The 23,386-nt window shown below is 40.5% G+C and overlaps 1 protein-coding gene across 2 annotated transcripts in view; it reads right to left on the bottom strand.

The window, feature by feature from the left end:
• ZSWIM8 (zinc finger SWIM-type containing 8) overlaps nucleotides 1–22,791 on the bottom strand; it is a 57,440-nt gene extending 34,649 nt beyond the window's left edge. For both annotated transcript variants that reach the window (XM_027885156.1, XM_027885157.1), the window contains exons 1-3: nucleotides 22,109–22,791; nucleotides 2,282–2,435; nucleotides 1,030–1,124 (exon numbers count right to left, since the gene is read on the bottom strand). In XM_027885156.1, coding sequence (XP_027740957.1) covers nucleotides 1,030–1,124; nucleotides 2,282–2,435; nucleotides 22,109–22,286 — 427 coding nt within the window. In that variant the 5' untranslated portion in view covers nucleotides 22,287–22,791. The remainder of the gene's footprint in view (nucleotides 1–1,029; nucleotides 1,125–2,281; nucleotides 2,436–22,108) is intronic.
• Between the last annotated feature and the right edge of the window lie 595 nt (nucleotides 22,792–23,386).

Below are 23,386 nucleotides of genomic sequence, written 5' to 3'. Positions count from 1 at the left end.
CTAGCAATTTGCATCCCTTAATGGCTATCTCCTTCTCTTTTTGTTCCCCCAAAACCTTTATAGTATGTCTCCCTTTCATTCCCTTTCTGAGGGTTCTTTACCTAAATTTCTTCATTTCACTGATCACTGTGGTTTAAATGTTACTGATGCTGTTAAGTGAACAGGCTCACAGAAGTCTCTATCACTCATCACAGGAAAATATAGGAAATTTCCTAAATTTCTTCCTTAACATTATACAGCTTTTAATATTAGCATTTTTCTTATTACAACCAGGCTCAGTTCTCACATGCCAATGAATATTTTAATTCTGAAGCTTACATTTGCAGAAAAAAAGTGATTGGACTGACATGGTCCACCTTGATACCCTAGTATCTTTATTTCACATAATACCTTCCCATCAAACAGCTGTTACTGGAAACACCACCTCAATATGCTTCATTGCTTCAAAGGATTTAATGAAAAATCCTGAGTCCAATTCTTTGTATAAGACAAGATTAGCTTCTATAGCCACGAAACATAAAAAGAACAAGATAAGGTAGGAGAAGCTATAAACCCACTGTCCAGCAACAGGGATTTCCGCCTGCCAAAATACTACACTGAGTAACTGTACTATTAATAAAACTCTTTTGCTGCAAGAATAATTAAACCTTGCAAACCTCCTCTGTGCCATACACGTACTTTGGGCAAGGCATTCATTTGATCAGACAAAGAGAAAGTCAGGTTCTCTTTAGGAGAGAGGAATTTAAGCATTATGAAGACAAAGGCTTCCTATGTAGTTTTTTGCAAAATGCAGATTAAGGATCTCTCACTATTCCTCGCCTTTCAGTCAGTTTCACAGCTGAGCTGATTGAGGCCAAAATAAACACAGCATTTAGCTCAAGACATCACAAAGAATACATTTGGCAGGGAGTTTAAGCTGGGATGCCAGAAAAACTTGTTTTGAGACACAATCATAGCACTGCCGTGCCATTGCAGATATGATTTTGGGAATCTGAAGTACCTAGAGATGTGGAGCTGCAGTGTTCTTACCTATCTGGAGAGGGTCTTTGACAGCCCTAACCCGGAACAGCTGCTCCCCTCGCTGGAACTCGTCTGCACTGCCATTGGCCAAACAGGAGTACAATCTGCAAGAGATAAACATAACATGTCAGTGCAGGTCTAGTTTTGAGAAACTTCACAGTGTCCTCTTTGCTGACATGGCTTCTGAAAAATCCTTACTATCATTAATATGAAGTCCAGCTTTCTTCTGCCATTTCCACATTACAATTCAACCACAAAAATCATTAGTCTCTTCTTAACTGGCTTTGTGCAAAAGCCACTGGCATTTTGAGGAATTACAACACAAGGCTCTGAAATACAAACTCATTCATAGCCTAAAATCAAGATTTTATATACAGTATAATTCAAGGTCTAATGTTAGCATGCCACAGTAAAAACTCCCTCTAGATTAATTACCTGCGTGCTGACGTGATTACTTTTTACACCTGTGCTCCTCAGAATAATGAGCATATACAACCAGCTGGCTTGCTCTCTTTCCTCACAGGTGATCTTACATCAGCACTTCTGGCATTACTCCCCCATCTGACACCAGAACCTTAGACAAATGTATCCAAGAGCTTTTGGGAAGATTCCTTCTCCAAGAGTGTAATATCACTACTTTGCAACAAAATTCTGCATGCACAGTCCATGGGTAGGCCTCCTATAGTATAAAAGCTTCAGCAAAGCTTGGAAAAAGATCTAAAAAAACAGAGCTTTTGACTTTGTACTCACACAGTAAATGTGGAAACATAAGAAATACAGTCATCTGACTGTATCCACTGATTATTGATGTACTTAGCAAATTCTGGTTCTCCTAATTACACCAACAAAAGGCTTGCACAGCATACTGAGCCAGCCCTCCATGGCAGTTTCTGAGCCCAGTTAAAGCTCTGACACCGGCAACAGATTCAAACTGGAACAATCATTTCGTAAGACGAACATAAGGACAATACTCTACAAACTAGTTACCACTAGGCACATTAAAGGGTGCATCTATTCTGCTCTAATTTCCACCCAGAACTTGGACATGTACATGCTTTTCCTGGGACATACGCAGGGCAGCTCACCCCAAAATAAAACCCAGTATCACAGCATATCACACAGTAAACTATCCATGAACTACAAAAGGCTCATGGGAACTGCAGAAGCACCAAATACACGGGACATCAAATGGACAACAATTCTCCTCTAGTGAAGAGAACCTTTTCTTAAGCATCAGTGAAACAGCAATAGTATTTATTACCTGATATCTTCCTCATTTTCTGGGAAACTCCAGAAGGCAATTCGAAGTTGCAGTTGCTCAGGCACTGGAGGATAAACTTTCTCCACCACCTCGAATGGAATGTGAAATGCAACCTGTTTTGCAGACAGTTCCACCAATGGGATCACCAGCCCATCTAGCAAGACAAGAAAAAAAATGCAATGAATCATTCAGAGAACAAAACTCGTGAGAGGTTAAAGAGATAGAACCAGGGGGCTCTTCCTCTCTTGTCTCATCAAGTTCAAGATAATTTTTGACAGTAAAAGGCAGCATAGAAACCTTCTGGAAAATTTCCTCTCAACTTTATCTTTGTTTTCATCCCCTTAGGGCATGGGCACACATTCCTAAAAAAACGAAGTCCTTGGCCAAAAGAGTTTCATTAGCCTAGCAGACTCAAACTTTGTATCCTGACAAAACTGTCGCAGGTCAACAAGACTTAAGGTAACCAAATATTTTCCATGCATTTCTGTTAGAATGTGGCAGCAGCATCCTGCAATTTCCAGTAGATTACACAAAGAACTATTACAGTGTATATGCACAACTAGCAATGGATAGGTTCCCCGGAAACTCTAGAACTGACTTTTTTGTCGACATTCAGTATTCAGCTATTTACAAGTTCTTAATTTCAATTAGTATTTGTTGGTTTATACCCTTCACCACCATCACCTTTCATATGATATGTCTTTATGTTCCAAGTTCTTTACAGAAGCAACTGGGAATTCACATGTTAGTGCAGTGCTGAGCCCATGAGGATCCTAGCTGAAGGCACCAAGAGCTTTACAGAAATACATTTAACCATCACCTTTCTACCAAACGCCTTATGTTTCTGCTTTGCTCTGACCCAGATTACTCTGATACAAAATGCCAGACTTGTCTTATCTGCAAGAACCTCACTGCTTTACTGAGGGCACTTCCTGATCCATCACTAGAGCAGACTTGGTTTCCCCCACCCCCTCGTTCCATCTTCCAAACCCTGTTGCCAAGAGTTTAATTAATTCAGTTTCAGATATTCAATGTTATGTCTCTTTGCCTCCCTAACCAGTTTCTAAAACACCAGTGGAAACCAGAATGTAAACCAATCTGGCCCTCAGCCTTATGTCCCCACCGGCCTCCAGGCAACATATCAAAGGAAGATTTAAGCCCTGATGTCAGTAAGCACTTCCTCACCCTCTGCCTCGAGACACCCTCCAGTCCCAACAGCTGGGAAAGAGACAGGATAGGAGAGGGCTTTGAAAGTGCACGCACACAGCAAAGCAGCCAACATCTCCCCCAGAACTGAGCAGACCTGGCAAATGAAGGATTACATAAATATCCAAAAAAAGTACAGTTTTCAAACATCCACATTTATGATTTTTTTTATTGCAGGGAAATTAGATTCATTAGGAAGCATTTCCTTCTCCCATACAGAGTCAGTCTTTCATTATTAGGGTTGTTTCTCCACCACCAGTGACTTCCACTCTGTGTTACAGATCCAGTCTGTTTTACAGTGGTATAACCCCATTCGCAAATGTGAGAGAAGCAGATTGTAAAATGAACAACAGTGGAAAAATGGAGCAGCCCTTTCTCTACAGCTATCAGATAAACATGATTTTGGCAGAAAAGCCATCTCATTTCCACTTCTCACAACCAGAACAGGTGTAAAGCTTTCATCAAGTCACTAAAGAAATGTACTACTTCTAATTAGTCATTAAAAAAAAAGTTCTGTTTTTAATTAGTGCAACATAGTTAAATTCAGTATCATTCCTGCTGCTACAGTAGTAGCAGATACCACAGAAAGCCCAAATTGAGGTACTTTCACACTTGAAATTACTCTGATCAATGAAAGAAGAGGTATTTCCTGTGGATTAAACAGCACTTCTTGTATACACCTACTTTATTCAAGTCTTTCAACACACAGTACTAGAAAAGAGATAAACACCTAAACACCTTCTATAAGGTACAAGACTCAAAAAAGACTTCAGTATTTAACTAAACACCTGCATATTTTTCTGAGAGCTACAAGCCTGCAGCTTGGATGGTGTTCCTTTCTACAAGGATTCGGTGCTGGGTATGAAGGTTAGATTAGAAATGCTAAAGACAGACTGAGGTGACAAAAACACAGCAAAGAAAAACACATTCTGCTTGTTATTTTATCAGTACACCTTATTTTACTTTACTGTTGTGATGGACAAGGATACACATTGAATCTAAGTCTCAATGGTACTTATAGAGTAGTACCTGTACCACTACTAGGAGTAGTAGTACAAATATTGTGATCACCCTCCAATCTCTCCATTACATAGTGTGGCTGTTCTCTTTCAAGCTAACTAAACAAGCTCAAGAAAAACACTTCAACAAGTGATACAGAAATTACCTCTCCTGAGGAAACATTTCTTCCAAGAGGGAAGACAACACGAGCCCTCCTCATCTGCTCCAGCACCAGTCCAGCACAAGTCAGCCAGCTTGATTTTAACAGTAAAACACAGTGAACTGATGTAACAGGCTGACTTTGCACTGAACTCATTAACTGATTCATCAGCTGTACTGTCAGTAGTAATCAGCAGAAGACAGGTGGCCAATTACCTGGCATATCATAACCCAGAGTCAGACATTCAGAGAACACAACTTAGACATCTTCAGAATAAGGCAAATGCAGTAAAACCTGGTGGGCCAAAAAACAATCCAAAAAGCAATAATCTTACCTGTAAGATCATGCATCTTTCTAAAATCCTGCATTTTCTCTAAGGAAAGAGACATGCAAAACAATAGCAGAAAATAACTGAGAAGTAGAAAATAATTTTTTATCCTACTTTAAGGGTGAGTGAATTCACAGTAGGTAACTTGACACACAAAGTAAATGCTAAAATTAAGAAGTTCAACTGCTCTAAGTTTCAAGGGGGTTGTCCTCTATGTAGCCAAGGTGAGGCCCTTATCAAGAGTATCTCTTAGAGTATTAGAAGGTCTTTTGCCATTAGACCTCCTGTAAAGTCAGCTGGACAGTCCTACTCAGGTGTTTAAACTAGACTTTGAATACTCTGATTTGAGTCCTAAACAAAGAGAGATCCATTCAAAAAGTTTGCCTCTAGAAACACAAACCTAGAGTTAGTGGATTCATATCTACCTGTATCAAAAGTTACAATCAATAAAACAGACAAAAGGTACTCTCAGGTTCTATAATAAATACTTTTAGCAAGAAAAAAAAAGGAAGTCTGCTAAAAAGTAAAGAAGAAAGCATCTCAGCTTTTGCTCAGAGAGCAAAGATAGGTATAGGAGGGAAGACTGCAAATATAATGTGAAAAAAATTATATGGCAGGGAAATCAAAGACGTAATACAAAGTTGACAAATACACAAGATGAATCTATCCAAGGAAGATCATTTTAAATTGTGGAGCAAAACTAGCAAGAATCACTGCTTGTTCTTGGGAAGCAGACAGCAGACCCAAGCAGAACAAAAGACACATTTGAAGTCCTGGAAGAATAAAGTCACGAGCAAAGCATAAGCAGCCTCAAACAATTGCCACTTAGAGGTTAAAAGACTAGCAAAACCCAGGTCAGGAAGGGATTTTGAAAGGTCATCTAATCTATATCTCCTGCCTAAGAAGCAGGATCAACCATTCTGAATTCTGAACTGCCTCATCTATTTACTGCCACACGGAACACGCAGCTTTGATGAGGGCTATCCTGCCCTTTTTGCTACTGTTTTATGTGAATTACAGTTTTGATTTTTACAGCCATTTTATAACAGCTGAAACTTTAACATAGATCTAATTATTTCTGTGGAACAACAGTGAAAAACCCTGACCCCAAAACAGCCAACACAAGCTATGCACACACACACATTCTCACCAGTGGAAACACCTTCTGTGCCAGCAGGGTTTGCTGACATAGAGATGCATGTGTTGCAATTGCTGAACCATTCCTAATATAGGGAAGCCTGGATGGAGTAAGTTTCAGCCAACAATTATTAACAAAAACAGATCATGTTCAATATATTATTCCTTCAATATAATAATCGAGTTTCCATGATAGATACTCTAGAAAAATGACGTGTTAGGCTGCCTTATCTTTTTAGAGGCAAGTCTACAGCTCTGGTCCCCATCTCACCCTTCCCGCTGGCTTCAGGCCTAAATGTAACCGAGCATAACAAAGTAAGACAACTACACACAGAACAAGGGGATGAAGGAAATTAAGTGAAGCACCTCTTATATCCAAAGCTAAAATGAGAAGAACAGTAAAACTAATAGGAAATATGCAGAGTGCATTCTTGACCAGCAAAGGAGGTATGTGTGAGGTGTTATAAAACCTACTTTACAAACCTCATTTTAAAAATGGTAAACGTTACATTGTTTTTTACAGAATTTTCCAGGTAGACAGATAAAACTGCTACTGTAGAATGCACTTAAAGCATTTCTGCTTGTTTTATTTAAGTGCCTATCAGTAAAATACCCCTTGGCTTAAGTCAGTGATTGTCTCTTTGATATCCCTTAAAACCAAAATGTGCTGAGAATTCTCATATAGGGGCAAGCAAAACAAGCATTACATTTAACCATAACATACCTAAATCAGCTCTTCAGAAATATTTGTTTTCTTACTGTTTTCTGTACATTTTCTTCTAAAATTCTGCTGTTGGTTTTACTTTATTCTCTTGTTCTTTTTTTCCCTCAAAAATTTATTGTCAGAGTTGATGTCTGTAAGAAGTATGTGCCAGAAAATTATATTCTTTCAGGGCTCAAACTTGACAGGAAACATCAGAAAACTTCACCCTTGTCTTGAAATCTGTAATACTTGAAGGTGAATGCTGTGAGTGTACTTTGAAAAACAGTTTCCCAAGGTGAACATTGCAAAATGAAACATGAGCCTCTTAATTAAAAATTTACTCGTTATTTCAAATAAATTATATCCAAGGCATTTAGGCCATTACTCATACTCGTTTTCTTCTTCCATTTTACTATATAATTAGCATCCTATAAAAAGTAATATGTGTATATAAAAATAACCAAAATCCACCTCTGACCTGAGGGTATGTAACAGAAGCTTTTTACAAAAGTCTGAAAATAAGATACTTTCTCCTCCTTGAAAAGCATTTCTATGCTTTTCAAGGCTCCATCCACAAGCCACATGAACTTTAGTTCCCACTTCAAAGAGTCATTAAAAGCAGAACTGATTTAATGGGTCCCAGACACACTACCACCAGCTGGTTTTCTATCATATTAACATTTTGCCCAGGTAGGTCCCAGCCTACAAAGTCAAGAAAAAGGGAACACCTTCCTAAGTGCAGCCTGTGTAAGCAGTAGGGGTACACTTGTGTCCACTTGCTGCTTTGCGGCTTTCAAGCACATCCTTGTGAGATGGGTAGTGATCACCTGCCATACAATCTCCCAAACTGCAGGTAACATTCATGCAAAAATACAGCACATCTATAATGCACTGGTACATAATACATAGAAATGATGCAACATCAAGAGCATCCTTGAGTAGTGTTGGGATTGCAATCTTGGGGATAAATCAGACTAAGCACATTAAAGTGTAAGCTTCACGATGCAGTCACAAACAGGATAACTCTTTTCAGAGGGGCAAAGGAAAAGTTCTCCACCTAACCAGAAGAGATATTGCAGCTACTCTGTGCCTGTACGACTTGGAATATATGAAGACTTTACTTGGCACATATGAACTACTGAACCACAACCACCAGGTTCCAGAAGGAAATTAAATACTTAAGAAAAAATGCAACTGAAATAGCTAACATAATTTTAAACACACAAAAAGAGAGAGGTAACATATAAGCACTTAAAACAATAGAAGTATTTACCTTTAAATTTCCCATGCCAAAATGGGTTAAAGTTAGGGGAGAGAGGATTTGGGATAAAAGAGTGCAACTAAATTGAGCAGCATGAGAAACTTCCATTGGATAGGCTCACAGATGAAATGCTGGACCAGCTCCGAAGCAATGCCAAATAGCTAAAGAAAGATTAGCTAGATATATGCCAAGAGAAGACTAACTAATGAAGTGCATTAGATAATAAAGAAAAACCTCACTTCAAGATGCCCTCTATCAGGCCTGTATTCTGATTCTTATAATTAAGAATTAATTTCCCTTCAAAAGATATCACTCTCTCAGTTGTAGATGATCTTTTCAAATCACACAGCTGGTCTCAGTGGTGTTCAAAGGGAACACATACACACGCACATCACAGATTGCTTCAACTCAACTGGAGCTGCTGGAGGCTCTTACAGTAGCTCGGTAGACATGCTTAACAGGCACCAAGAATGAACTTTCATGTTCCAAATACAAGAGAACAAACCCAACTGGCAAGCCAAGGGGTGAAGACGCCAAGACTGAACCAAGGCCCTGTAACATTGGAATGTGACAGCTGAACAAACACAGGGAGCTGCCTCTGCGCCCAGTCATAGTCCAGCCTGACCACATGCAGAATGAAGCACCTGAAAAGCTGAAGACACACTGTAATATTCAAATGCTGACTCCCAGCTGACTTCAATTAGCTTTGTCTTCAATTCCCCTGCTTCAGATTAATGACTCCATGCCATTTTATACAAAGGGGAAAAAACCACAATGTTCTTTGTAAAGAAAACCAAGAAAACCACAGTATTGCTAAAAAGCAGAAGTTTATTTTTTCTTTTACAGATTAAGCAAACTGATATGAAGATACAGGTTCCTGATGCCCCAACTATTCAAGACTGTCAACCATAAGAAAATAAGCAGTTCCTTGACACTGGAATACCTGCTGCACCAAGTTATAATAAAGTTTCAGCTATTTTTGTCTCAGGTACTACCCACTCTAAACCAAGTCCCTGCAAAACACCTCAGCATTCACAAAGCCAGCTGCAACAACAAATGGAGAACAGTAGCCTCTGGTGGAATTCATCTGCGTGAGTTTTTCAGATGCTGTGACAGTCCAAGAGGGTTAGATGAGACAAGAACAGGGATCAAGTGATGGAGATAGGATGCTACAAATGCTGTTGCAGATTGACTGTTAATCGAGCTTGCTCAGAAAACAGACCAGAGGGAACATTCTGACTTCAGGGCTCCTTTGGTTTTGTTTTTCCTCAATGTTTCTGTACTTTTAAAACATACACGTACTCGTAACAAGCAGGCGCAACTAAGCACATGATCTAGCAAAGCCAGCAAGGACAGGGCACCGTAATGCAATCTTCAAGTATTTCAGGCAGTCAGCCACAAGAAAATCTCTAAAATTACTTCCTCCAATAGGCTTCTATGCCAGGATGATATTCTCACCATGCAGAATAAAAATATTTATATACACATACACTTTTTTTAATAACTGAAAACACAGCCCTACAGAGAACTAAGTGATCAACAAATTAGCAGAATGCTCCAAAGAACAAAGTATGAATCATTAGTATGCTGATTTGTTCACAGGATAAAGCAAAAAAACAAACAAACAAACAAACAAACAAAAACCTATCAGGATTATTTGTTTTTATTTTTCAGTCTATGCAATTCATTTGTTAAATTTGCACATTACCCTTCTTACTACCTGTAAATACTGCAGAACCCTCAACCAAAAATCGTTTGTTTGTTTTTTTTTAATTTAGAAACAAATCTTCTTCTCTTGTTTGCAGTTTTCTTTCTCGTTGTCCACTGCTACTACCCCCGTAAGCTTACTAAGAGTACTAAAACCCTAATGGGATCTGTTTATACAAAATGTTCTTATACCTCTTATTTCCTCAACTAGAGTTATACAACTCTATCTGATCACATAAACGTTTTGCAGCAGGGAAATGACACTTAAAATAATGTCAATGAGCAGCAAATGCAGATATCAGACCACGCTGAAAGCAAAAAGAAGAATCTGGGGGAGGCCTGCATCAGCCCTAAGCCACAGAATGACATTGCTATGTACAAACAGTTGAGAAGATGAATAAGCAACATAATTTTTTCATTAGCATTTACTGGATAAGACTGATGAGATTCATAGCCACAAACCATTAAAAATACGCATCCCAGATGGGTAGATTATGGTCCAGAACTGGAAACCTCACACTTAACTGACAAACTGCAGCAACTAGTACTACACAAATTCCTTTACAACCATCACAACATTTTAAGAATTGCCTGGGGTTTTTTTAATCCATTGCAAATGGGTTGTTTTATCACAGGAGGGTGTCCAATTCACCCCCCAAGTCTCCACCACCTCCAGCACAGAGTCAAATTTCATCTGAATTCAATTTCTGAAAATTGCTTAAAACTACATCAAAAACAGCTCATAGATGTAAGTCAAAATATTTCATAGCTTATACTATTTTGTTGTTGCTGGATTTAGATTTTCCTGCATAATGAGAGAAGTATATTATCTGATTCAATACACATATCTCCTGACATCGTGACTTCTGCCTCCAAGATTAAGATATTTTAGGAAGCAAGAATTAGTTCCTTCTATAAGGCAAGCCTTAACATACATAAAAGTATCAGAAAAACAACACTCGTTTTTTATTTGCACACAAGCCCTGTAGAATTGCAGAACACTGGATACTGTGGATTTAGAAGGTATGAGTGGGTGGGGTTTTTTTCCAAGTGTCAGTAATTTTAAACCTATTAAGCCTTGCAGTTCCCTTCTGGTCATCTGAATTATTAAAAAAAAAAAAAAATCTGACAAACCCATTTCTTGATGGTTCTCTACATTCACTCTCTAGATCCAAAGAGGTAAAAAAATCCCACAACCAAAAACCAGCTGACTTAACTTTGCTCATCTGTGGAGAAATGGTATCATCATCATGCTAACATCAAGCATAGGGACTGCATCCCAAAACTGTTTATTTTAAAGAACCTGAGCACCTAACAGAGGAAAGATCCCACATATTCAGCACAACTCTGGTTGTTTCAATATTAGACTGACTTAAAAACTATTTTATCTTGATGTTACTATTTATAAAGTTAAATATTTCATGCCAGCTCCTGGTGACACTTCCACAAGATTTCATGAGGCATAAAAAAAGCCTTTAAAAAAAAGAAAGCTGGTGAGGTTTTATAATGCTAAGCAATAATTGCTCAGAGAACTAAAACTCAGAAGATGCATGATGTGTGTGTAAGGTCCAGGAGTCCTAACCCACTAAGAATTTAAATCACTAAGAGTATGCCAAAAATCCCACATCCATGTCTTAACGTTTCCCAGAGTAATTCATTTCTTCCTGCTAGCAAAAACCTTCTGCCAGTAGCAAAACCTTCTACTGCTGTATAAAGTGGTCATAATCTAACTTCAGAAAGGCTTTCTTTGAGATGCTCTAATTTCCAGTGCCCCTCCTTTTACAGCTAAAACAATGTTGAAACAAGCAAGCAGACACAGATGAGAAGGGGGGGTTCTTATGTTAGCCTGCATAGAACATTCTAACACATGAAGCATTTTCTGTTCCTGAATTTCTACTGATTAGTGGGCAAAATATTCCTCTTTCTTCCTGCCCTCTCTCCAAATGAGACTTCTCCCCTGAGAATCAGACCTCGCAGTCCTGTGCCACACCAGAGAAGAACGTGAGACCCATGGGGAGCCATTCCATGTCCCCTGACTGCCAGAACAGCTACTCAGATCACCTTGTCAGACAATCCAAACACAGCTTTGTTTGGAAACTTCCACAAAATGATTCAGAAACATTCTTTCAACCCCCACAAAATATCAGTGTTTGCCATAACCGACTGCAGCAACAGCAAGCAGCAATACTGTTACTCTTGTCATAACTCAAACAAGAGCGAGAAATTACAGCTCAGCCAAATAATGTGGTACTGGTATTAGCAGGGGCAATTTGAAGTGCCTAGTACTGCTGAGCAGACCTACATCAGAAGCAAAAGACTGATGCTTTCTGCTACAGGACTTTTCAGAAAATTACACAAGAAACAACTCCTCATGGCAGGAAGCTACAATGGAGGCAAACTTCTCAGTACCTTCTTGGACCAGCTGCTTGTTTCTACACCTCCTAACTCCATCTGTGGTCTCTCTGTCAGCAACAACACTTTAGGAGGCAAAATTCTGAAGGAATTCTCTCTTCAGAGCAGCATGAGATGTTAGTAAGAAAAATAACCACCTTGTCATGTTAGACCTCCTTTCACCACTACTAAACATGACTAAGGAGTTTCAATGTGCCCAAGTAAATTTTAATTGCTGAGGAGTTAAACCTGCTGAAAAATCGTCCCTCTTCATGGACAGAAAAAGAGCTGCACATCGGAAAACGTTTTCTGCAATCCAAAGATCAGCTGTCTGAAGAACAGATCTGCCCTCTTTCCTTAAAAAGGGGAAGTCTTCTTTACGTCCATAAAGCATCATAGCTACAACACTCTACTGTATTAGAAACCAGATCTCTACAAAGAGAACCACTTGAATTATGTCTTCAGAATGTCAGTTCACAGAGAAGTTGAAAGCTACAAGCTATATTTGGTAGTGAAAAACACATTTGATGGGGAAGGGGGCAAAAATTAAGCCAAAATCCAAGAGCTGGTTTCTTGACTCCAGGACAGAAACACCAGCACATTCCTCCATCATTAAAAACTTGAAGTCCTAAGATCCTACCGACCTACATTCTGCCTCATGGTTCACATAAGACTTTGTTGCAATGTGTACAATGTACCTACAGAAAACATCCACTTGGAGCAAACATAAGAACCTCTTCAAACACAAGTCAAATCCAGATCAGAAAGGTGTTATTTTCCATTCGACCCTATTGCTTCTCCTATGTAATAACTGAAAATCTGCACAGGGTTGTGCTGATGAAACTGGAGTAACTGGAGTATTCAATGGTATGTTGATGCCTTATACCAGTATGTATATTTGTCTCTTCATAAACTCTGCATCTTAATAGCATAATATCAGTAAGCTTTTTTCCCTAAACTCTCACCCACTCTAACATGACTGAGATCCCAAAACTGTGCTACCAGCATTAGGCAGGCAACGCAGCATTCACAACTTGACAACCTCCTCTGGAATTTCAGACAAGAAAATTCTTAATCCAAACACCCTTCCATTTCCCTCCCTAAAAAAAAAATTATTCATTTCATAAAAAGAGCAGCCTGGGCAAGCAACCAACAGCTGTTAGAAATCCTAAAATGAACAGCAGATTTTTGTAAAGCAAGACAGACAGTGCTACAAAACACTGTACTCATGCCAGTGCTGGCCAAGGTTTCATGACAAATTGGGCAGCTTGCATTCAGAATAACTCTACAGCTGATAAAGCAGATTAGCTTCAGGCAAGTCATTTCCCCTGCACTGTTACTCCTCACTCTCACCCAATTCAGAAAGCATCCTGCACAACCAGGATTGTACATTCAGAGCACAGACTGAAAACAAGGTTAAATATTACCAGTTATTCCCACTTTTGCCCCACACAAGGTATTTTAAAACTTCCGAATTCAAAATTATCTCCATTTGGCCTATGACAAAAAAAACAAGCTACAAAGACCAACAGGGACCAGATACTTTTTCTGATGATGGAACACAAATACAAATAAAAAAGTCTGACTGCATCACAACTGAGAATTAAGCTCTATCAGGAAGCACTGATATGATTTCGGACACGAAAGGAAGTCACACAAAACACCACACAACCTCTACTATTTAATATGCTGCCCTTTACCATTAGTAACCATCCTTAAGTACTGCATGCAAAATTAATCTCTAACCAGCTTTTTTCATGTGTCTAAATAAATCCCAGAGCAGTATCACTTGGCCTCCAAAAAAATGCACTGGCAAATACTGAAGAGCTGCATTCCTGAGTGTATCAGCATGACATCAGGCCAATTTTGTTGGGGCTGATGGGAAAGTCTGAAAAGAAAAAATAAAGGATGAGGCATTCTCACCTCTGGAGTAAAAAAAAATGCTTAAACATCTGTAAGGAACTAAAAGAAGACACCACCTCTTAGTATCACCAAAGGGAAACCACTGCAGGTTTAAATATCTATTTCATAAACACAAGTCAAAAGTAGTTAGATATCTAAATGCTTTTGAAAAAAATCTTACCTGACTCCTCTCTATCTCCTTTGCTTTTTAAAAAATCTCCCCAATGTAACTCCAGGTCTATGGTTTTATGGGAGGTTACAGAGCTCACTCAGCAATGTCCTCCAATTCCAGGTTCTCTCCTCACAGTTCAAAGGCGGAGCACAGGAGTCCCAAACCAGTCTGAGCCCTCTCTGCCAGACACGGGCTTCCAAAGCTGGCAGTCCCTAAGCCTACCTTCAGCTCTCACCCCACAGCAATTACATTTCCTCTCACTCAAAGTAAAGCATTCATCTCATCATTTGTTAATATTCTACAGCTGAAGAAAGTTCCTCTTTAACAAGGAATAAATTCCCTTCTATTTTCCTCACATCACCTACAGAGAGAACAAAACGGGGGGAAACAAAACTGGGTAAAAAGGAATATATGAAGCAAGCAGGCAGCTACAGAATGTTTACAGAGGAGGGATTAGTTACAAGCATGTCTATTATATTCAGTGCACAAAAATAACAACAAAAGCATCCCTGGAAAACTGTGAGGCTCTGACTAACGGCAGTCCATTTCATGGATTTGGTTAGGCAAATGAATAATATCTCCCGAGATCTCTCCAACACCACAAGACTGAAGCAAAGTCAACCCATCTTCTGAGTATGTCCACAGAACACAATTCCTGTTCATAACTGGACAGCAAAACTAACTCCCTGTCCTTGGGAAGGATAAGCAGCTTTGCTGACCCCATGCACTACTGCTTTAAATGCAAGCAAGTAGTCAATGAAAACTTCCAAAGGCATTCTGGGTCAAATACAACTAATTTCTTTGTTTTGGATCATCTTCTCTTCAAGACATTCATGAAGGTTACATGCAGGTCTAAGTTGCAAAGATTTTCACCTGAAGCTCTGGTAAACAAATCTACAGTTACAGTTCTCTTCTCCCATCTCAGTATTTACTGACCTAAATAAGAGGTAGGAAATGCAGTTACATGCAATATGCAACAGGAACTGTAAATAGCTCAAGAGAATTACTAAATGATGCCATACAGACTTCATAAAGGTATCAGATTCTCAGAAGAAGCTGTCATTTCATTTGTACACCTACTAACTACTTACTACGAGCAGGACTAACGTGAAGCTTAAATAACAAACCCTTACCAGTAATTTTTACATCAGCAATCATTTCCTAAGAGCATGGAACTTGAGCATTCAATCAGGCAAATGTGAGCACATATTGAGAACAGTAAAGCTCAAGTCTTAGAAAGACCAGAAAAAAGCCATGGGCAGATTCCATAAGGGCATCCAGTTACTCAGTAGTCAGAGGTTGAGCAATTTTTCTGTAATTCAGCATGGAACTCCATTTTGTCACACACACTGACAAGATGCCAGTAAGAATGGCTTGGCTGCATGTAGGCATTGTTTCAATGAATATATCTAAGAAATACTCTAGATGGTAACTTGACTACTTCTATTTTTAAGGTCAGCTCGATCTTTCTTTAGTTCTGACTGGAAAGACATGTTCAAAGCAGCATCTCAAGCCAAACAGAAAAGCTGCAATTGACTTTTTCCAATAGTTTATCTGGGGAGGGGAGGGGGGAAACCAAACCAACCATACTAATTGCATTTTAAAACACTGGTGTTTTCATTTTCAGATCTCCACCAGTTAATTACTAATGTCTACCAGTATTTCTGGATAGCAAAGAATGATGACCATCTGCTTAAATTTTTCATTTTTCTGAAGAGAGGAAGTCAGAATCAGTTGCCCAGGTGTTCACCTGCCCACTGCTTCAAAAAGTCACAACCTAAATGTTGTAACTTGAGAGAAAAAAGTACACCTGGATGCCTTCCTGTAAAGCCTCCCTTGACTTGCAGACAAAATCTGGGTAGTATTTCTTTTATCACGTCACCTATTTATATTTTTGTAAAAAAATGTGGACTTCTTTTTTTTATAGTTTTTGGTCTCTGACCTACGTCTTGTTTATTCTCTCAAGTATATAAGTATATTCTTCCCTCTGGCATCCAGCTTGGAGTCTCCCACAAAGGGACAGAAATTCAGCCATGTTGCAGAATACTAGCAAAAAACAGACCCAGAAAATGCAGGTTCTGAAACTGAGTAATCTGCTAAGAAACAAAGATGCATCTTGAGAGTAACTAAGCTCTTATTTTAAATCTTCCAGGGCTTTCATTAGGGCAGGAATTTCATCTTCTCCTATGTGTTTTATAATCTATCAAAAAAAAACCCATCTGGACTCCTGGCCTTTATCAGCAACAATCCAGAAGCCACAGGAATTTTTGTTTTCAGTTTGATTCCCCACTGCTTTGCTGACAGGTGACCCCAGGTACACAAGGGGGCACAGCTCAAAACACAAGGCACTCTGTGGTGGCTGACATAAAATTAGTCTCCTGTCCACTCTTCCTGCTTACAGCCCCTGATCATATAGATATTCAAACACATTAATTTAACTTATTTAATAATTTTTGTTGCTAGCACTCAAAAAAGCGACATAAGCAGTACTTCTGAGCACGAAAAAAACCTCTTAAGTCTGAAAAGAGAAAGCTGTTTTAACATGTGCTGAGTAAAATACTGAATGATCGAAATACATTTGCATTTCATTATACAATTGCATTTGCCCAGATAATCACACACGTGTAGCTTAGGAGAAATCCTGAGATGTTTTGTCTTCATTTTGTTTCACCTTCATTTTGTTTTTACCTCATTTCAGACCCAGTTATCTACAGGTAAAAAATAAAGATAAAAATTAAAAAACCAAAATTTTTTAGCAATGAAGAACAGGTGGGGAAAAAAGGGAGAGGAGGAGTTAAAGAAAGGGATAGGAAGCAAAGGGAGAGCACAATCCAGAGTCTAGGATCAAACCTGAATCCTTATCCTTGCTTCCCCAAAGGTAAACATGCCACTGAGAAGAATAACCCCTGTAGGTTCAGTGAGCCTAAAATGCAAATAGAGCCTCTGTGATCTCTGGTCATTCAGCAGCAAAGGGATCTCCTCAAGGTGAAAGGAAGGAGAAAAACACAAACAGAAAAATCCATGAAAGCCAGGAAGAAAGATGAGTAGAAAGATGAGACGGGAGAAAATGAGACATTTCCCTGTAGAAAGATAAGACATTAAATAGGCAAAGATTGTTCAAGATTTTTGGGAGGGGAAGAGAAGCTTAAAAGAAAAGGCCAGAAGACCAACATGAGAGTTAAAACTGGACTGGTAATTTAAAAAAATCTCAGCAGTAAAAAAAGTATCTTTTCCTGATAGCTTCTTTATCTGGTTTCTCCAGTGCCCACTTCTAAATAGAGGGGTACACATACTCAATCACCTTAGAAAGGCACAGGAAAATGCAAATGAAGATACAAATTAATAGCAGAGGCACTTATAAAGTAGAAAAAAAAAATCAGTTCTAACTTCATAATACACAGGCAGTGACAAAACAGCAGCGAACCACAGTCTTCATTTCCAGCCTCACTAGGCTCGAGGAGTGGGCACACTTTGGATGACACCAACATGCTTCTCCTAAAAGACCAAGAGTCTGAAGAGCACACTATGAACTTGAAGGAGATTACATGGTCCTCCTGCTGTTTTATAAAGCTACTGCTTGAACACAGGTTAGCTGTGATTTAGTAGTTACTGACAATCCTGAGGAAGAAATGTTGCTCTCTGAGCCATATATTCTTTGTCTGTATAAATCAATGAAAATCAGTCACTGTCATTTTACCAGTACAGACACTGCACAGACCTTGATCTCTAAATTGATCATATCTTCACCTCAGGCTCTGTACATTCTCTGCCAATGATTTCCTCTCTACAGCTTGTACTTTGGAGGCACTCTGCCCAAAATCCAACGTTATGGGCACTCCTAAAAGTTTGAAAGAACAAAAACTGTCTGGGGCTGGATAATGAGGATATTTTCTAGGAAAGCACTGCCTGCACCAATTCTTAGTTAAGTCTGAGGGGGTTTTGCAATACAATATACAATGGTTGAAGCTTACAGCAAAGGAAAAGAAAAAAAAGTCAAGTTTTCTCACTAGCTGCCTATTGAAAACAGATTCAACGCAACTCATCAGCGGCTTCCAACCGAATCCAGTGCGAAAGATTAAATACAAACGGAGTGAAAATATTGTGAACACACTATTTAGCAATCCCACAGTATTAATGGCAACTTCTTAAGCATTTGGTAAATATTTATGCTTCAGAAACTTTGAAATAGAAAGGACTATGGGTGGGAAAGCTTAGAAGCTTTCAAGAAGAAAGCAAGCCTCAATGCGTTTGAAGAGATAATGAGTGTACTTGAACATTTATTCTTATAACCTCTATCAGAAAAATCCTCAAGTGAAGATAACTGAAGACAAAACATCTGCAGAAACACCAAACTTACTTCAATTACCAGCGAAAAAGACTGTCCAGAAAAGTGGAGAAAAGGCGAGTGGGTGCATTCCTTGCTAAAGAGGTAACAAATGAGTGGAATGTTATTTCATACGGAAGAAAGTGAGTGGGAGCCATAAACCAACTTGAAGAACCAGATGATTTTGAATAGACTGCAAGGACATTGTTTTTCAAAACACCCTTTCACCCGAACTTCAGTGTAAAATCCCCTGTCTGTGCAGCTGAGAGCCTCTGATCAGTGGTATATACAGGCAATGGCCAAGTATCAGTCAGAAGCAGGAGCCCATCAGAATGTAAAAAACAAGGGGTAAAGCGAGCAATCAAGGCAGTCTAACGAGTCACTCCTAAAATACATGCTCAAAATTTGGGAGCTCCTGGTGCTCCCAAAATCGACATGTTTCCTCCAGGATTTCAGTACAGGTGAATCAGTAGAGAGTAGTTTCAAAATCCAAAATTCATGAAGTGGACACAATGTATTCCACCTTCACCTTTGCAATTCTATATTTAAGGGGAAAACTCCTTTCTACAGTGTAATATAAGAAAACTACATGAAAACTTTTCCATAACAAAAATGAAATGAGGAAAAATCAACCAATTACAATTCCATTTTTCTGATGTAACTATTAAAGATACCTAACAAGCCAATGGGGTGACTGACAAGTGAATAACTCACCTTTCCGTGAATATTGTATGTATTTGCAACAAGCTACCCCAAGCCTTACTATTAAATTTACAGCAAGCATATAATAATACTAAAAATGCCCAAGAAGAAAATAAAAACTTGCAATTTGCACACTAAAAAGTGTGCAAGCAGTTTGTTTGTTTAAGAGGACTCCCCAGCCAACAGCACTTCCATCAGTCTCAGGGGGAGTCTCTTTGAACTAATTAATGAAGAACTGGACACTCATAAGGACAAACCAAAAACAAATGAAAAAGCTAAAAATGCTTTCTATTACATAACTTGTCTGACTGATTCCAAACCAAAACACAGGCTGAGCTCCAAACTGGAGGAAAAGGCTAACAGAATACAGTTCCTCTTGTCTTCTCTTAGCATTTAACACAGAAGAACCTAGTGTCTAACCTCATTTTTTGTTTGCATAGGCAACAGGGTACAGTAAAACGGCAAACTGTGGAAATACAAACACACAGCTCAATTCAGAATTATCACATTTGAAACTACTCACTACAACTGACAACCTCAGGACTCAGCAAGTTCTCAATACAAACTTTATTCTCTGACTAAAAGACACTGTCAAAAAGAGGTATTAAAAATAACAAAGTTGGTACAACAGTTCTGAAATCCAAGGAGAGCCCAGATGACAGATCCTACATCAGACCAGATTCACTGGCAATATGCTGTGTACAGTAAAGCCCCTACAAGTGTTCCATACTGGTAATATCATACACGACTTTGCAGAGTCAATAAATAATTATTTAGGCAGCAAATCCACGTTCACATACCGCTCAGTATAACTCTGACCAGAGCCTGGGCGTTGCCAGCAAGGGCCTTAAAGCAGGCAACAATATCCTTTCAGCATGTCCCTCTTATTAAAGTACAGCTCATACAAAGGAATTAAGTCTCTCTACAGATAAAACCTAAAATATACGAACCAAGTACAAGCAGTACAAGCCTTGTCTATGCAGGTTTGCAGAATCCAGAGTAGCAACATCTCAATATGGTGTAAACAATTACAGCTATCACAACAATAATGTTAGCTCTTGTGCTTCACGTGTCGGAAAAGAGACTGAGGATTGCAAATATGCAAAATCTACTCAAGTGACTTTTCATTGTAACTCAACAAGTGGATGACAGCAGAGAGAGCAACTGCTGCTTGCCTGTAATTCGGTCAAGAGAGCTAAAGGAACTAGGTCAACACCCAGAACATGCAATCATACACTCAAAAGTTGGCTAAAAGCTTCTCCAAGTTGAACAGAAACAATCACCTTTGCAAACATCACTCTGAGTTGTAGATTCATACAAACCAATTTCATACACCTCTGACAAACTAGAGATCTTTATTTCCACACCAGTATGTTTTCAATACTTCAGCTTCTTTCCAGCAAGTTAACATGTACAACAAGACCTAAAGCAAAACCATGAAGTATATACGCCTTGCCCTATGCCTCCACATCTCCACAATCACAGCTTTTAAAAACACGCCAACACAGTTCTGCTTCTTTACACCAGTAGAATGTTCCATACTAAAAACCAAGGCATCGCAGTAGCAGGATCCAAGAGTGCTATCCAATTTGACATGTATTCAGCATTTCTCTCTCCCTTGTTTTGGGTTCGGTTGAGTTTTTCAGTTTTTATCTTACCGTCAGCTCTAATCAGGAGACACTGGCAGTTCCATACCTGGAACCTGGGACAGTTTAAATTTATTAAATTTACTTAAAAATTAAAACTTAAGCTGCCCTTCTCTATGGTTAATGCAAAGTGTACTTTCTGGTTCTGAACCAGTGACAACTGAATATTTGTCCATAGCACACCATGGCCAGATTACAGTACAACTCAATATAAATTGCATTCTCTGTTCATGTAAGGCCACTATTCAGAAAAGAATGAAGTTCTGCAGTTCCACACAGGGAGATATTAAAGAGGCAGGTAATGGTCACAAAGGTCAGCAGTAACAGGAAAAGTACTGACACTGGGTTGAAGAAACAGAGGGACATGAAAGGAGGAGTAGAAAAAGCTTGTTAATTTTTGTTAACTGTTAATCTGGCTCTGCTTGATGTAAACAAAGCCTGAATTCCAGGATCACAATGCAGTGGGATAACCAAAGAAACTAAGTTTCATTAAAAAGAAAAAAAAAATCAAGAAAAGAGCTAGTAGCTGTATGATAACTAAAAACAATTTTTAATTGCTAGTGTTAGTTATTTTCCTGTCTGCTATTAAAAATAAGTTACTATCAACAAAAAGGAAATAAAACAAGTCTTGAAGCAGGCACACTGTTGTTTGCTGACTTCTTTGTGACAGTCTTAAGGCCCTCTTGTTCTACTACTGCAACATAAAGGGCTAATTTACTAGAAAAACGTGAAATGTCGAGAATCAGACAAGGAAAATGGACTGCTCTATACAATGACAACTTACATGGCTTTACATGAGTAGCTTTATAGAAGTTAAAAAAACCTCTATGAAACCCTGGTGTACTTCAATCAAAGCACAGTTATTCCCAGCCTAGTCTGCAGTCTGTTCATAGAAAACTGTTTTCGGATTTCCAACAGCAATCACACAGAACCTATTCAGAAGGGCAGCATCACAATACCACAGAGCACATGCATGTGAAAACTCACTCAAAAAACAGCTTTGTCTTAAGATTCCCAGTAAACTTTCAGCTTCAATCTTTGGTCAAAACTTATCCTGACAAGGATCCTTCATGTGGTTTCTCTTTGCTGCTCTGACATTCTTTCTGCAGATCTCCTCACCTACCGCCCCCCCTTGCCCCACAACTTCCACGAGTCCAAAGAACATCCAAATGCAACTGGGTGACCTCACCTTTCATTTTGACAGTGGGAGAATTGGGTCCAGCCGATTGCTTCCTCCATCCTCTCCAGTTCTGGCAAAGGCTCTCTGCCTCAGAGATGAAGGAACAAAGAGAGTCTTCCTCAAAGCGATCGGAGTCTTCAAATGAAAACCTCTCCCCGTCCTCCCACTCTGCGAACATGAGTTCCATCACATCCGACAGGCGACGCGGGGGAAAAGAAAGACAGAAACAGCACTGCTCGCTTTTAACAGGTGAAGGACTTGAGGGCTCCTACAATGCTTAAAATCTCGATTTTGATTCGATCCCCATTCTACAGTACCAGGAAAAAACAAAGCGTTGGCTGAAGTGGGAGAAGCAGGAAACAACTACGGGGAAGCTCGTTAAAATCCCAGGGGGTGGGGAAAAAAAAAAAAAAGTTCTTTAAAAAGTTAAAAAAATGCTTATGTCCACAGAATGTACTTGAGGCGGAGGGGGCTGGCGGGTCCGTGAGCGCTGCCTCCCGGCGGGACAGCTGCCCCGGGCACACAGAGGGTCCGAGGGCTCCCGGCGCTGCAAGGGGAGCGAAGGGGCCGCCTTCCTCCTCCGGGAGGTGTCTGTGCGCAGGGCCGGGCTCCCTGGGGCTGTGCTTGTCTCACTCCCGGCGCAGCAACCGGGGGCAGCGCCGGGACCCACCGGGGCGCAACTTCCCTCCCGCTCCGGGGGCTGCGGAACGGCCCGGCGGGGCCGCAGCGCCCGCGGGGGGCGGCGCGACCTCCCAGCGGCTCGGCACCGGTGGGGCACCGGCGCGACACCGGCGGGCACCGGCGCGGCTCGGGCGGGCGGCGGCTCCGGCCTCACGGGGGCGCGGGCGGCGGCCGGCGGGGAGCTGCCGGCGCTGGTCCCGGCGGGCGGGGCGGGGGCGGCCCGTCGGCGCTGCGGTGGCGGTGGCGCCGCGGCGTCTCTACGAGCCCATGGCCCGCGGGCCCCGCTGGACGCCCCCGAGCCCGGCGGATCACGGCCCCGGCGGGTCCCGGCGCTGCCCGGCGCGGGCACCAAGATGGCTCCGCGCCTCCCAGCTTCACCTGCGACACCCCCCGCCAGCTGAGCGCCGCTTCCGCACCCGCGCTGACCGCTTCCGCCGCGCGCCGCACGCCGGGAGCGCCGGGCGGGACGGGCTGAGGGAGTGCCCGGCCCCGGGAATGGGAACGGCCGGGAGCGGGAGCACCCAGAGAGCCGCCCGGGGGGCTGCAATAAACCACGCTGTGCCTGCACCGCCGGAGGCAGCGGGGGGGCGCGAGCGGCGCCGAAAC

The sequence above is a fragment of the Empidonax traillii genome, unplaced genomic scaffold (genome assembly GCF_003031625.1).
Source record: "Empidonax traillii isolate 1590-97213 ecotype Southwest subspecies unplaced genomic scaffold, ASM303162v1 scaffold162:size863265, whole genome shotgun sequence".
Taxonomy (NCBI): domain Eukaryota; kingdom Metazoa; phylum Chordata; class Aves; order Passeriformes; family Tyrannidae; genus Empidonax; species Empidonax traillii.
The sequence above is the reverse complement of the archived record's forward strand: the minus strand, read 5'-3'. Positions and strand labels throughout refer to the sequence as shown.